The following is a 15,176-nucleotide window of genomic DNA, read 5'->3' as shown; positions in this document are numbered from 1 at the left end:
GCCACGTGGGTCCGGTTTCTCCCAGCCCGCCTGCAAGCTGCCACAGCACCCAGCCCACCAGGCTACCTGGGGCACACGCTGTGGCCAAAGCAGACCCCAGAGAAACCCCCATCTGATGACAAACCCCTCCCTCCGGGGTGGGTGCCTGGGTCTGGGCTGACAGAGGCCCATGAGGACCAGACTCGTGGAGTAGGCACAGGGCCAGGCGGGGGCAGAAGGGCAGGGGTGGAGGTGAGCAGAGGTCGGAGGGCAGGAGGAGCCTTTCAGGTCAAGGCAGACATGCACCCCCCTGAGGTGGGCCGCAGCCCAAAGGCCCCGTCATTCCCGGGGCTGCCTGCCAGCACCGCCAGCCCATCACAGCCATCGTTCCGGGCCCCCACGCCCCGCCCTGCTAAGCTGCAGGCCCCAGGAAGCAGAACGCCAACACTCCCGCTTGCCGCAGGCCTCTGTGGGGGGCGGCCATGATGGGGTGGAGGGCCACACAGGCCTGTGTCCTGGCAGCCCCCTCCCTGGGGCCCTGACTCACCTCCACACGCTCCTCTCCATGGCGAGCCACGGCCTCCTCCTCTGACAGCCCCACACAGCCATACTCCAGCGGTGTGAAGACCGTCGTGGGGACCTGGAGGGTGGACCGGGATTGAAGACCCCACTGGGGTACACCGAGAGCGGTAGTTGCAGGCTAGTCCCTGGACAGGCAACCCCCTCTCTTGTTCCCGGGCTGCACCTCACACACAGTTGCACACGCACACGCACATGCTTGCACGCACAGACACACGTGCACCCCCAGAACGAGCTGCAGCTCCCGCAGGCTGCAAGTGGCGTCTGAAGAGGAGGGGCACTCACGTTGTCATAGTCCATCAGGTCTGAGGACCGACTGCAGAGCCGCTGGGCTAAGAGCCTCCCGGCCATGATAGCCGTGGGCGTCAGCTCTGGCCGTCCCTGGGAGGTGGGAGCACGGGGTTACTTCAGCTTGACCCTCAGTGGGGGTACCGCCTTCCCAGTGGGGCGTCTCCCCCAGACGCATTTTGCCTCTACTTGTTCCCGCATGCTCCCCTCTGTCCTGCTTGGGGGGAGACAGCTGTGGTCACGGCCCCTTCCCTGGAAAAGGGGGTGAGCCGCTAACAAGCCTGGCCACACCGCCCATACCCACTTGTGACTTCTCTCAGGACCCCTTCTTCACGTCAGTGCCTTTGCAGAGCTGCCCCCACAACAAAGCTCAAAAGGGACCCAGCCACCATTTACCCATTCGCACTAACGGATTCGGGCTAAGACGGGCCCTGGGAGCAGCAGTGGGCTCCGACACGCAGCTTGTCTGGCACGTCAAGCCCATTACCGAGCCCAGATCGGACGCCGTTTCATGGAGGCCTCTGCCCCAGGGTGTGTCCTGCCGGGGAGCAGGGGGTGGCACAGCCCCCGTGTCCCCACACGCATCGGCCTGGGGCTGGCTGCCAATCACCCCTGCAGCAGCAGGAAATGCAGATGTTGTTTGACATTCCAGAAATGAATGGAGATCGGCAGCGATAAAGCCGTGTAGGCAGCCCGTGCATTCCACCGGCCTGACTAACGGGGACACAGCCCACACGGCACACGAGGTCTCCCTGAACCACGGCCTCCCCTCGCCAGACCCCTGGGGGTTAACGCTTCTTGCTGCTCAGAGTGACCTTTCTGAGGGAGCAGGCTGAGTGTTTTAAGACACAGCACTGCCCAGCTAAGCGGCCAGGTCCCCAGGGCAGTGAGCAAGCATGAAGCCTCGTCCACACCAATGGGTCGACTAGGTGGCCAGATGACCCAGCGGGGGGAGCGGCTGGAGCTCTGACGCACCCAGCAGGCTGTCCCCGTGGTCGCGACACAGGGGGCTGTTTCCCACACAGCATCTCATGAGCCTGGGTTCATGGGGGGGCTCGAGGCTCAAGCGACAGCCAACTGGCTCCCATCTGAGCGCTGGCCACGGCGGGGGCGGCCCCTCTGGTACAATGGGGACACCGGGGCCAGGCTGTAGTGCAGGACAGACTGTCTCCAGATGAGCAGGCTGGCCCTTCGGGAACAAAGGGAGGCCCAGCCGTGCATGGCCTCCCCACGCCCCACCCCCCCCCGTCTCCACGTGTGTGCCAGGCTCTCTGGAAGCCCCCCACCTATCACAAGCTGCAGCGGAGGCTGGGGAGGCGGAGGGAGGGGCCGTCCCACAGCATGGATGACGACCGCCACCTTTCTGACCCCCACACTGAGCATCTCCTGACACCTGAAATAGCTCATTTGCTTGTCATCTGTGACTGTGACAGAACATCACCTCCATGAGGGCTGGGACTTCTGTCTGTTCCTGCAGTGACCCCAGAACCCAGAAAAGTGCCTGGTGCTCAATGTGTGAAGAATAAACATAAACTAACACCACGGTGGGTTTCACAGCACCCCCAAACTCATATCCCCCCAGAACCTCAGACTGTGCCCTCCTGGGAAGTTGGGGTCTTTACAGGGATAATTAAAGTGAGGATTGACATGAGGTCAGCCTGGATTCAGGTGGCCCCAAATCCAGGGACAGGCAGGCCCCGGAGGAGATGCTTGTGAAGATACCTGGGGCCTCAGAAGCTGGACCTGGCGAGGAGGGTCCTCCCCAGAGGAGGGAGCACAGCCCTGATGCCTTGACCTCGGGTTTTGGGCCTCCAGAACAGGAAGGAACAAATTCTGCTGTTCTGACCATCCAGTTCGTGGCGCTTTGGGGCGGCACCGTGCAGAGGCCTGCTAGGTCTGGGGGCCCAGCCTATGATTGGGACCCTGCCCTGGCTGCCCTCCTCGGGACACGATGCACGTGTGCAGGACAGGTTGACTGATCCTGAGGCGCCGGGGCTCATAGCTGAGCAGCCCCCGGTGTTGCTGGGCCCTTAAGGGGGGCCACTGACCGATGCCTCCCAAGCCGGGCTCATGGGAGTGCGGACCGCCCAAGATCAGAGGTAAACCGAGGCCAGGGGGTCGAGGCCACTCCATGGTGTGCAAACAGACACCATCCCTCAGAGCTGACCCGTGAGGAGCTTCACGGCAGGATCTGTGGACGGTGCCCCCTTGTCCGCCCACCCGTCCACAGAGAGGAGGAGCATGGAGGCGAGGGTGATGCCAAGTCCTCCTGGGGCTCAGCGCAGAGCCCCTGTGAGCCACAAGGCGGGGGTACAGGGTCGGGGAACGGGTTGGGGGCAGGCAGTGGCGCAGGCCGTACCTCCGCCACGTCTCCGATGGCATAGATGTGGGGGACGGAGGTGGCTTCCTGGGCGTCAACCAGGATCTTCTGAGTGTTGGGGTTGGTACGCACACCAGCCTTCTCCAAATTCAGACCTCTGGTTTCTGGAACTCGGCCTGAAGGACACAAAGAGCAAGGCTGGGAGGTTTTCGTTAGTGGTTCTGACCAAGATTCCTTGTTTTATTTAAAACCCTTCTCAGAATGTCCACTTAGAATTGGTAAGACATCAAGCACCAATAGTGCCAAGAGCCTCAAACACGTGCTCACACATGTATGTACGTACACACACACGTGTGTATACATGTGCACACACAAACACCTGCATAGACTCAATGAAAGGACGGAGCAGGAATGGGGAGGAAATGGGGTGGATGGAGAGTCAGCAACAAGACCCTCCTAAACACATCCTATGATACAATTTTGTTTCTTTAAATCATATACACAGGGCTTCCCTGGTGGCGCAGTGGTTGGGAGTCTGCCTGCCGATGCAGGGGACACGGGTTCGTGCCCCAGTCCGGGAAGATCCCACATGCCGTGGAGCGGCTAGGCCTGTGAGCCATGGCCGCTGAGCCTGCACGTCCGGAGCCTGTGCTCCGCAACGGGAGAGGCCACAACAGTGAGAGGCCCGTGTACTGCAAAAAAAAAACAAACAAAAAAAACATATACACAGTTTATACGTATACATATTCAAAAAGTAAAATTAAGCATGGAAAAAAATCCCTATAACCTGTAAACAACCTAAAACAAAGGGGCCTATTGTAACAGAACACATGGAAAGACAACTCGGGAGACCCTGCGAACCCACATTGGAACTGTACCTCCAAGGGTCACGTCCCCACAAGTGAAGATACTAACAGGTCCTACGTGTCACTCAAAGAGGATGGTTCAAACTCCGTAACGTCAACTTTGAATTGGAAATTCATGATTTTTAAAAAATACAAGGCTCCTGGCTCTGACCACAGAAATGGTGTAGAAGCAGCAGTAACCGAGGGCGATGTGCCCCCAGCCCCAGACCGTGACCCCTAAGCCCCTCCCCGCGGAAGGGGCCGGACTCCGAGGGGCCAGGTACCCCAGGCCACATGGTGGAGTGATGGACAGGAAGGATCAGCATGATCGCAGGCTCAGCCCAACAGGACCTTGCAGCCTCTGAAGGCATCAGCGCAAGAGGAAGTCGGAAACAGGACCCAGGCCTCACAGACACTGGGGCCCCATCCCCTGTGTGCATTTCCCGGCAGGGGTGTCTCAGGGTCCCCACGTGGCCCCCCGGACTGGCCTCCGCCCCCACCAAGACACCCCTCCTGCAGCTTGTGCGAGGCAGGACGGTGCTCCACGTGGGTTTACCTCTCTCTGCCACCAGGCTGTGGCCTCGTGTCCCCACATCTGGCAGCGGCCGTTCCCCTGGCACCCATGGCGCACGAGCTGACCCAAAGGAGGCAGACAGTGCGCGCAACCTCACCCCCCCCACTCCCCGGGCAGCCCCAGCTCCGAGACCTCCAGGGCCTGCACTGCACACCCACCCATCCCTGCAGGCAGTCAGCGCACGAACCCTGCTCTTGGGGGAGAGGCCAGGAGGGGAAGTGCCAGGCACTGCCGGCTCCGTGTGCTCACAGCCTGGGCCCCGTCACAGCTGAGCTGCCTCACCACCCTTTCTCTCCCAGTTCAGACGATGTGGCCTTGTCGAGCCAGGGCGGCAAGGGCCACTCTTCCTGCCCGACCCCAGGCAGGCAGCGGGTGGCCCCTGTCACCGTGGCTGGGGGATCCCGACGGCAGGACGCATGGCTTCAAAGGCACAGTTCCCACAGCTTCCATGGCTCAGGCCCCAGAGGTTGGGTGGTGGCTGGTGGAGCCCGGGGAGGGGAGCCTTAAGTCTCCAGCTGCTCTCCTGGCGGGAAGTCAAAACACAGGCTCAGCTAAGCCTGCTTCTTGAGCGGATGGCTCCGGCCTCTGCATTCGGCTCGGCCCCAGGAATCGGGGGCTGAGGGCTGGCGCCCTTCGCCGTCAGATTGGACACGGGTAGTGCAAGGCCAGGAGGGCCCCACCTTCTGACGGCACCAGTACTGGCCCTATGGTCCTGATGGAGACCCATGAGTGCAGAGTGGGACCTGCCGCCTGCCCAGCATCCTGCCAAGGTGCCTGGGGACCCAATGGGCACCTGGGAGGGGACTGGACTGTGCTCCCAGAGAGGAGGGAGCTGGCCCCACAGGCAGGACTGGAGGGCATGGGCTTAGTGGGCGACAGCCCCTTATGCAGGGGCTCATAGCTCAGTCCTCAGGTTCCTCTCCAGGCCCCCGGGCCCTGCGCCTCCTGGTGACACTCTGGGCTGGGGCTGGAGAGTCCAAGGGCAAAGCCGGCAGCACTTGGACCAGCTGCTCTGACGCCGGCCATGCTGTCCCAGGCTCTCCCTTGCACCCCTGCCTGGCTGGTCACAGGAGGTCAAGAGTGCTTCCTCCTGCGCCTGTGGTAACCATGGTAACTATACACCTTGCAGATGCCAGCAAACCATATCCCAGATCCCAAAGGAAATAAAGATAAATTTGAAAGTAGTAACAGGAGACGGTAACATATGCTGGAGTTAGGTGGCCTCTGCAGTCCATTTTGAAGCCAGGATTTTTTAGGACGTTCTGCATACATGAACTTGGAAAGTATGTGGGATGTGTGAGCCAGGCCACTGGTAAAAAGAATAAATGGATGGTTGATGGGGGGTGGGGGGCAGTACAGTGAAGAACAGGCCGCATGCAGCAGGCACTCCACTGACGTTTCCAGAATGAAGAGTGAAGGAAGGGAGGGGCTGGAGCAGGCGAAGCCCCAGGGGCAGCCGCGGGCACCTCAGGGCTTGGAAGCTGGGCCTTGCGGGTGAGGCCTGGGGTGGGCAAGCCCTCGACAGGGGTCACACAGGGAGGGACAGGCCCACGCCCTCTGCCGCGCTGCCCTCTCGTGCTCAGAGCAGGGGGTCATGCCCTCCCTTTCAGCTCAGGCCCAGAGCCCCAGAGGAAGATGGAGAACGGGTGTGGGGTCCGGGGGGCTACCCAGTGGCTGGTCGCTCGGGCGCCAGCTCAGGCCCAAGCTGGGCTTACATGGCAACGGTCACGTCGTTCTCCGACTGCCTCCCTCGCACCTTGTGTGCAGGTAGTGCTCCTCCCACGATTGGTGGAGGCCTGTCCCGGTCACCCTGCATGTCACGGTCACACACTGCCCTGTCCGGCACGCGGGCTGCCTGCTCCTCGCCCTGCACGGGGTTGGTGGGCCCCCAGGATAAGGATGGCATCCTCAGGGGGGCTTCGGGGCGCAGGCAGGGCTGCCCCCTCCTCAGTGGCAGTGGGCTCTGCTCATTTGCAGGGCGGTGGAGGGGGGACTGTGAGGACTGAATTTGCACTTCTTTGACTACTAGTAAAATTCGGTGTTTTTTTGGCCACATGTTAAATTAGCTGTATCTGCTCTTGAGAATGTCCGATACTGCCCTTTTCATTCATTTATACGCATCCTCGTGATTCTCTTCCCTTGTAAGAGTTTCTTCCTTAAAACCCACGTGACTCGCTGCCGTGCTTATTACAAACGACGAGAACACTAGAACTCCACGTACGAGCAGACACCCGGCTTCCTCCTTGGAGGCGATGTCCACACACCCTGCCCTTGGAGCTGCCCCTCGCCTGCTGGCCGGAGTCCCTCGGGGGGACTGTGTGAGCTCTGGTGCCTCGAAACTGGGATGGCCCTCCCTCCCAGCGCCGACTGCCCAGGACACCCAGGGCAGCATTGCGCCCGAGAGTGCTCGATGCGGCCGGGCCAGTCCAGCCTCCCCTGGTCGCACTGGGAGAACCACCAGCTGGTCATGGCTACTTGCTCCTCAGCACACGGGGACGCAGACAACCAGATACACGTCCTCTCACGTGCCCCTTGCCTCCCGTTACAGGAAGACGGGCATTCCCTCCAACTTCATGCCTCCTTGGAGCACACTTCCCGACGAGCAGGGGGATCGTGTAACGAGGGAAGATTTAAGTGCCGGCAGGAGTGTGAATGGTGAGCACAGGCTGTGGTCAGACAGACCACAGCGAGGGTGCACAGGCAGCCCAGGCAAAGTGCCGGGAGGCAGGGACCCACCCTGGGCGACCCTCCCAGGGGGCACAGCCAGGCCACTGTGGGGTCCCCACCTAAGAGAACACAGCCACACAAGGGTCTCCCGCAACCACAGCAAGACACGGTCCCAGGGAACAGGCCTGGTAGCCTTGGCCCGAAGCTGGCCGAACCAGGCTGCATCTGTGCTCAGACTACCAGCTCCTCCCCAACCTCCAAGAGGCGGCCCTGGACGGAGAAGGGGCCCCGGCTGCAGGCATCCTGGGCACCTCGGGCCCCCATCACTGTGTCCTCGGGCCCAAGGGCTTCAGTGTGGTCGTTGGGTGCTGTTGGGAAACTGGCCTCCAGTCCTGAGCCAGATCTCACGAGCTCCCTTTTCCCACGTTTGAGGCTCAAACGTGACACAGGTAAACGGCAATGGCTTTTTGCTAAGACAAAGCCTGAAGAAGAGGAGATGGCTTCATGGGCTGACTCCCCCTGCCTTGTCTCGAGGCAGGCACTCTGGGCCCCGTAACAGTGGCCACCTGGGTGGGCTCTTCCAACTTGGGCAGGGCTCCTGTGGCCCAGGGATGGACGTTCCAGAGCCTTCATCCTTCCCTGGAGGCTGGAGATGCTGAGGGGCCCGGGACCGTTTCAGCTCCTGGTTTTTCCGAGGTCATGGTGCTCCAGCCATTCTTTAAAATAAGAGGAAGCTACAAGGAAGCTGAGGGTTCCTGCTCGGAGGTGTCCACTCAGGGCCAGCCAGTCCTGCTCCCGCCCCCCACCCCCCCACCACCACCACAGCCAGGCTCCAGGCCACAAGTGGTTAACTGTGCGGGTGAACACGAGCCTGCGGCAGGCGGGCTGACTGTCTTCACTCAGCACCGTAATCGGCACATCTGCAGACAGGAAATCCTCCTCCTGCGAGTTCCCAGCCTGTTATCTAAGACACCTGGTGTGGGTGGGTGATTCACAGACAAACAATGAGCCGGCCCCCTGCACAGCAATTAACTGCTTTAGCTGCTAATGTGTTTAATCCACCACGTGGAGATCAAGGCTGCACCGAGGAAGAGGCTGGCAGACTGCAGGGCCCACGTCCCATCCCCGCATCTGCGAGCCTCGTCGGCTGTGGCCAAGGCCGTCCACGTGGACAGTCCACAGGGCATGAGGTGCATCTTTCCCTTTTCATTTTTAACATGTCAAGTCCAGCCGGTGTGGATGCAGCACTGGCGTCTGGGCAGACCTACAGTCTGCGAGCTCTTTGCCTCCTCAGCCGTGCCGCCCAGGTCGTTGTATTTTGACCTCCAGGATCACCCTTTGTTGCAAGTAGAAATAACGCTTGGCTCAAGGCTTACCTGCTAAACAGGCGGAGAACATTCCCGGTTGTTAAACTGGGAAATGGTTCCTGAATGTTTACAAAACCTGGTGGGAGCAGTGGCCCCGCCAGCACTTGCCCATGCAGACCCAGGAGGCGTGCCAGGAACCCGCCACCGCAGCGCCGCCTCGGAAAGCAAGGTCAGAGGCCAAGGACTGTGAAAAGCTTCCACCCCCAGCATCAATCACGCCCGGCAGACTGTCTGGGGGATGCTCTTTTTGAAAATACAGAAAACAAAACCAGTTGGGGAGGGCTCCCGGGGCCTTGCCTGCCGCCCACCAGGGTCGTCTGGACACTGGGAGGACCATGAGGCTTTCCGAGGGCCCGGCCCCTCACCCTCTGGCTGCTGCCAGCAGCGTGGGCTCAGCTGATGGCATCTGGGTGCAGGCCCGCGCCTCAGTACAAAGGCGTTGGGGACCAAGTGGGAGGATGGGGTGCAAGTGGGAGGGGGAACCAGCCACCTCGCCAGTTAGAACGGATTTTAAATTAATAACAATCAGTTTATGTTTCTGGGTTTGAGTAGCGTTCATCAAAATAAACCTACGTAAGATTTACTTTTACAGTTTGGTCAAGAACATTTCCTCTGGTAATTTAGCGGATCTTGGTCAAGAGGCAGTAAGTTCACTCCGGGCATTTCAGATCTTTGCCTTGTTCCTCAGAAGTGAATCGCTGACTCCTCCGCAGTTTCATGCTCTGATTTCCCACTACTCTGAGCACCTCAGCTTCTCAGAAGGGCGCTGCCCCCCGGGCCCACCTCCGGGGACGTGGGGGCCTGGGAAGCCGGGGTGGACAAACGCTGGGGGACAGGCCCTCCGCGGGCTCGGCACACTCGCCGAGTGCTGTGGAGCCGGACAACAAGTCTGACGACCACACGGACTCAGAGCCCAGGCCCAGATGGGGGACGAGTGACCGGGCTCAGTACGGAGAGACCCACGGGCTGGAAACACGGGAGAACGAAGACACTGACCGTCCCTACATTTAAAATGCAAGTTGACAGATCAGGAAAAAGGGTCCCAAGCCCACGGGCCACAGGCACCAAGGCAGGTGGGTGTCCCGGCAGGTGAGCCCACACGCCCTCGGGAGCAGGACCCGCAGCCCCTCTGTGGGGAGCCCCTCGCAGCGCCTGCGCTCTCTGCTCCACCCTCAAAGCCCATTCCTCTCTAGGCTGACCGTCCCAGCCCTGGCAGGGGCCCCCCAAATCCACTCTCCCCTTCTCCGTGGGGGCAGCCGGGTGCAGGGAGGGCCCAGCCTGGGAGGGAGTGTGCCCGACAAGGTCACCAACAAGCCGTTTCTGCATGGCCACGCTTGCTCGGCCTTCACCCCCACAAACAGGTGGACCCATGCCTCTCGGGGCACGGGAGGCAGGGTGGCAGCCAGCCCACTGCTGGGAAAGGCCCGGGGCCTCTGCCCTATCACTAGACGCTGCCTTTGCAAATCTGCAAAGTGTGATTTCTGGCAAGGCCGGGAGGACACCCACTCCCAACACTAGATGACCCACAGAGCTGAAGGCAGCCAGGGGGACGCGTCAGAAGCAACAAGAAGCTGGCTAGAAGCTACACGTCTCCATTACATTCGCATCTCCATTACGTTCACGTATTAACAGCAGCTGGTTTCTGCATGCCACTGTCCACAGCAGCATTTTCCAAGACACCCAGAAGACAGAAGCAACCCAAGTGTCCACTGGCAAATGCCTGGATGAGCCTAGTGTGCCATATGCAGCACTGCCCACCTTCACAGGTTATGACACGGACAACCTCCAGGACACAATGCCAGTGAACTAAGTCAGACACAAAAAGGGAAACACTGTAGGGTCCCACTCACTTGAGGGACCTGGTCATCAGAGTCACAGAGACAGAAAGTAGGAGGGTGGGGGCCAGGGCCTGGGAGGGGGTGGGGGGTTATCTGATGGGGACAGAGTTTCCATTTGGGATGATGAAAAGTTCTGGAGGTGGAGGGTGGTGTGTGAATGTACTTAATGTCACTGAACAGAGCACTTAAAAATGGTTAAGATAGTAAATTTTTTTTTTTTGCGGTACGCGGGCCTCTCACTGTTGTGGCCTCTCCCGTCGCAAAGCACAGGCTCTGGATGCGCAGGCTCAGCGGCCATGGCTCACGGGCCCAGCCGCTCCGCGGCATGTGGGATCTTCCCGGACTGGGGCACAAACCCGTGTCCCCTGCATCAGCAGGCGGACTCTCAACCACTGCGCCACCAGGAAAGCCCAAGATAGTAAATTTTATCTTACTCACACGTTAAAACAGTTAAAAAAAGGTAAAAACTCCGTTATCGTTTGTATGTTATAAACAGCTATCTTGAAGCTATAGTGGAAAACAAGTCTAATTTACTAAAAAAACACATCTACACCAAGGTTTAAAGTTAGTAGGAAACGTACGCGAGGCCTCGATAAACCACCCATAGGACTAACTAGTCTCCCCGACGAAAACCCAGCTGCCTGCGACCCACCATCCACAGCTCTTCCTTGGTTTTCATTTCCAGTACGAGGAGTGCTGGGGAAGAAAGACCAGGAGAGCACAGTGTGCTCGGACGGAGGAGGAGCGAGGCTGGTCAGGGCCACCTCATGGCCTTTGTCCAGCCCCCACCCCAGAGCCAGCAGGGTGACGAGCGCCAGGAGTGGCGAGAAGGGGGCCAAGATGCCCGATGGAGGGGAAGGCAGTATGCCTTGTCCCCCGAGTGTGCGTAGGAGCACCTGGTCCCCGAGTGCACGCAGGAGCACGGGGTCCTGAGCATCCTTACCTACGGCCCACAGGACGGTGTCAAAGGTGCCTGTGTCTTTCTTGTCGGAGGCGAGGTCCACCCAGGTGACCTGGAGTCGCCCATCTGAGAGCCTCTCCACCCTCAAGGGGGTGCAGCCCCTCAGGATTCGGGTGCCGTGAACAGCCATGTGCTCTGTGACCAAGGAAGCCATTTGCTGCAAAGCACAAGAGGACATGCCTTGAGGACCGGGCAGCAGTGGGAGTGTCACTGCTGAGGCCTGTGGAGAGGACCTGGGCCTACAGCCTGAAAAGGTCCGGGGCCCCAGGGGAGTCTGTCCAATGGAAGAGGTCAGGGCCCCACGCCTTCTTCCAGGATGCCTCACACAGGCCGCCCCGCTCCGAGTGCCCTGCTTTCCACGGAGCTGAGGGCCGAGCCGGGAGAGCCTCTGACACCCCGACCCCCTCCAAATCTGAGGACCCAAGCCCCTCGGTTAGGGTGCACGTGATCTCTGGACTCTCTTTAGATGTTAGTTAATTGAGTCTTCACTGAAATGGCAGAGATGCACCCCTTCTCCCGGGCTCTGCCTGCCTGGCCCCCCGGCTGGGGTCAGCAGTGGGGTAGCTGGGAGTGGAGGTGGGCACCTTCGCTTCCCACCAAGAACTGCTAGGGGAGGTGGCACGGCATGAGGAGGCGCTGCAGGGGGTTCCTCCCTCCCAGCCCAGGCAGCTGTGCCCCCAGGGCCACGGTGGGGGCTCGAACAAGCCATCAAGAGAAAATACAAGTCACTGTTTAACTCTCCTGACTCAGGGGCCACCCCAGCATGAGGAGCTTTGTCTCTGCCCCAGGAACAGGTGGGCAGGCTACAAGGCCTCACCTGGAGCCTGCTCTCCCCCCGCTCCCCCGACTCCAGCCTGGTGACCCCACCGTCTCTGTGTGCCAGCCACATGCAGATTCTCCCTCTCCTGCTACCATGACCACCCGCCAACCGGGCTCTCCAGCTCAGCCTCATTGGCCCCCTTCTCCACGTCCCTGCGGGCCTCTGCCTCTCGGGCCCCATCTCCACCTGCGTCCAGCATGAGGCTCGAGGCCTTCCCTGGACATGTGTCCCCGTGACAGGTGCTCGGGCGTGTGTACTGAGCAGGTGACAGGACCGAGGGGTGCACTGCCCCAGAGCTGTGCAATGGACAGTGCCCATTTCTGCAGGGCACCAGGAGCCTGGTGTCTTGACAATGACAACCCAGACCTGGATTTTAAAGTGACATCTCCTCGGAGGGTTTTTGGTTTAAAAAAAAACTCCACACGCTCGTTACGTGGGCACGTCCACCATCAGGGAGAGAGTCTGCGCCCCAGGGCCAGTGCTGCCCCGTGCGGTGGACGGGGAGGTGGCGAGGCTGCAGTGGCCTGGCTCAGCATCACGTCTTTCCAGTCCATGGTGGCCGGGCCACCATCTCCCGTGACGGTCACCCAGGGCCTCACCAGCTGCCGCCAGCTCCCTGTCCATGCTACCCTTGGATAGTGGAGCTCCTCGGACCTCAGGGGGCTCAGCGAGGAAGCAAGGACAGCACTTCTGCCCACACACACCGGCCGCTTACTATTGGGTGACCTGACCTCATGGCCCATGAGCTGGCCAGCGTGCCCACAGTGTCCCTCTGGTCCCTGCCACACTCCCCACGTGCTGACCCTTGCTGCAATACGCTGGCAGGTGTTTATTTTGCCAACAATCTCCTCATTCGACTCAAGGGCCAGTTTCTAAAGACTGAGACCTCGCTCCCAGCCCACACCTGCACCTGCCCAGGTGGGCCACAGGTGGAGGGGACACCGGCCCGGCATTACCTGGTCGAAGGCCCGGAGAGGGACACTGCGTATCATGACAGTGGTATCCAGGCCGAGCCCAGTGAGGAAGCCAGCACACTCCAGGGCCACGTCTGCCAGAGCAGGCTAAGGAACGCTAACGGAAGCTAGGCAGCAAGACCCCCGGTGCCTCCGCCAGCAGCCCCCGTCTCCACCAGTCCCCAGCAGCCCAGAAGAGTCTCCAACACTGGCCACAGAGACACTCTCCCCACCACCCCCATCTCTCAAACACACGTCCAGGGCAAGGTGGAGGCTCCCTTCAGCACCCACAGGCCAGGCGGGTTCTGCCTCCATGGGGCCTCTGTCCAGACTCCCTGGAGGTTAACCAAGGGGCCTGTGTGGTGAAGGACAGGAGATGTGCCCAGACCTCAGTGTCTCCATTTTCCTGCAGACACACCCTCCACCCTCCCTGGAGTTACTGCTCCCCCTTAAGGAACCGGCCTGAGTGGGGCTGCTCTCCAGGGAGGACCGTCTGCCTCACGGCTGTGTCCAGCTGCCCAGCCAGCGAGTGACTCAGGAAGAGCCTCCAGGAAGCCCCAGCCTCAAAGGTCAACCTCAAATTGTCCCTCGAGCACAGGTCATCCGCCCTGAGTGGGCCTGTAAGTGCCTGTAAGTGCCTGGTTCCAGGTGGCAGAGGGCAAGCCCCATGGGAGAGAGTGCAGTGAGGCGGGGAGGTGGGCCTGGGGCCCAAGCTTCCACTCTCAGGATGGTGAACACAGCTGTCTATCTGTCTGTCACCTGCACGCAGCAAAGGATACAGCTGGCCCCAACCACCAACCTGTAAGAGAGATGGACAGAGAGAGAGAAATTGAGTCTCACACGTGGCCGCCATGATGCACGCAGCCGTCCCTGGTGGGGCTCTGAGGGGGACGGGGCCCTGAAGCCTTCATGCAGGGTGCCTGTCAGCTGACATGTCACTATTGCGGAGTCCCTGCGGCTAACTGTTCAAACAGGCTGTCCCAATGTACAAAACCCACTTCCCAGAGCTCCAGCTGTGAATGACAGACAGAGCTGCTGGTTTGGGAAATTGCCTGGTGGCGAAGGAATGAGTGGCCAGGGACAAAACAGCACGTCCCGGGGATGGAACTGGAGGCGGGACAAACATGGACGAAGCCCAGTCAGAAGAAGCAGGAGGGTTTTCCTTCTCTCCTAAGGAAAGTTCTGCCTTGGGTTCCTCTGGACCTCCTGCAGCCAGGCTGGAAACAGACGGGGAGGCACCAGACGAGGGGCGGCTCCTGGAAGCCCTGTCTGTTGGCAGAACACTCTGGGACCATGGGGCCCAGGCAGACGGCCCACCCCATGCCCACCCAGCCCCACTGCACACAGGCCTGTGGCTGGGAGAGTCAGCTCCCCGGGCAAGGGCAGCCTGGGAGAGGGACACAGGATGCTGGGACCCAGCAGATCCTCTCCTGTTATTCAGCTGCACACACCCTGCATGCATACACGTGCACACACACACACACACACACGCACACAGGTACACGTGAACAGAACTGAACACAGAGCGGAGACTCCCAGCCCGGGCGGCGTGTGGGTGGGCTTGTCAGATCACCCCTCAGCCTTTGAACGAGAGGAGGTGATGCAAGGATGGATAAGCAAATGTCAGCTCTGATCCCAGGAGGTACTAATGATATAATTCCATTTCAAACAGCAGCACATCTCTGGGAATACTGTTGCCAGTGCCCTGCGGGAAGCAACTGGCATACGGCTTCCTCTCAGGAGCCGGGACAGGAGTGCTGGCATCCTGTGCAGGGTGAGTGGGGAGAGCTCGGCATGTGAGGCACACACACATAGGCACAATGCACATGTCTGCGTGTGGGTACACTCAACGTTACACAATCTGCCCTCTCTCAGTCTCGATGTGTATGGGGAAGGGGACAAGCCTTTCTTTAAAATATGAAACTACGAGTTACTTAAAATGCAAACAGGCTTGAGCTGCTTTGAACATCCTGCCCCAATGCAAG

At 60.2% G+C, this 15,176-nt stretch overlaps 1 protein-coding gene across 10 annotated transcripts in view; it reads right to left on the bottom strand.

Annotated features, from left to right (window-relative positions):
• The window catches only part of TXNRD2 (thioredoxin reductase 2), a 34,945-nt gene that overhangs the window by 3,236 nt on the left and 16,533 nt on the right, over positions 1-15,176 (bottom strand). For 5 of the 10 annotated variants that reach the window (XM_032654251.1, XM_032654252.1, XM_032654249.1 and 2 more), the window contains exons 9-14: positions 13,971-13,990; positions 13,195-13,286; positions 11,401-11,575; positions 3,206-3,342; positions 844-939; positions 527-619 (exon numbers count right to left, since the gene is read on the bottom strand). In XM_032654251.1, coding sequence (XP_032510142.1) covers positions 527-619; positions 844-939; positions 3,206-3,342; positions 11,401-11,575; positions 13,195-13,286; positions 13,971-13,990 — 613 coding nt within the window. Of the gene's footprint in view, positions 1-526; positions 620-843; positions 940-3,205; positions 3,365-4,751; positions 5,109-8,155; positions 8,632-8,717; positions 9,621-11,400; positions 11,576-13,194; positions 13,287-13,970; positions 13,991-15,176 lie in introns of those variants that run through there. The other 5 variants (XM_032654255.1, XM_032654257.1, XM_032654258.1 and 2 more) reach the window with 5 other exon arrangements.

The sequence above is a fragment of the Phocoena sinus genome, chromosome 14, assembly GCF_008692025.1.
Source record: "Phocoena sinus isolate mPhoSin1 chromosome 14, mPhoSin1.pri, whole genome shotgun sequence".
In the NCBI taxonomy this organism is placed as follows: Eukaryota; Metazoa; Chordata; class Mammalia; order Artiodactyla; family Phocoenidae; genus Phocoena; species Phocoena sinus.
This window is presented reverse-complemented; position numbering and strand designations above follow the sequence as displayed.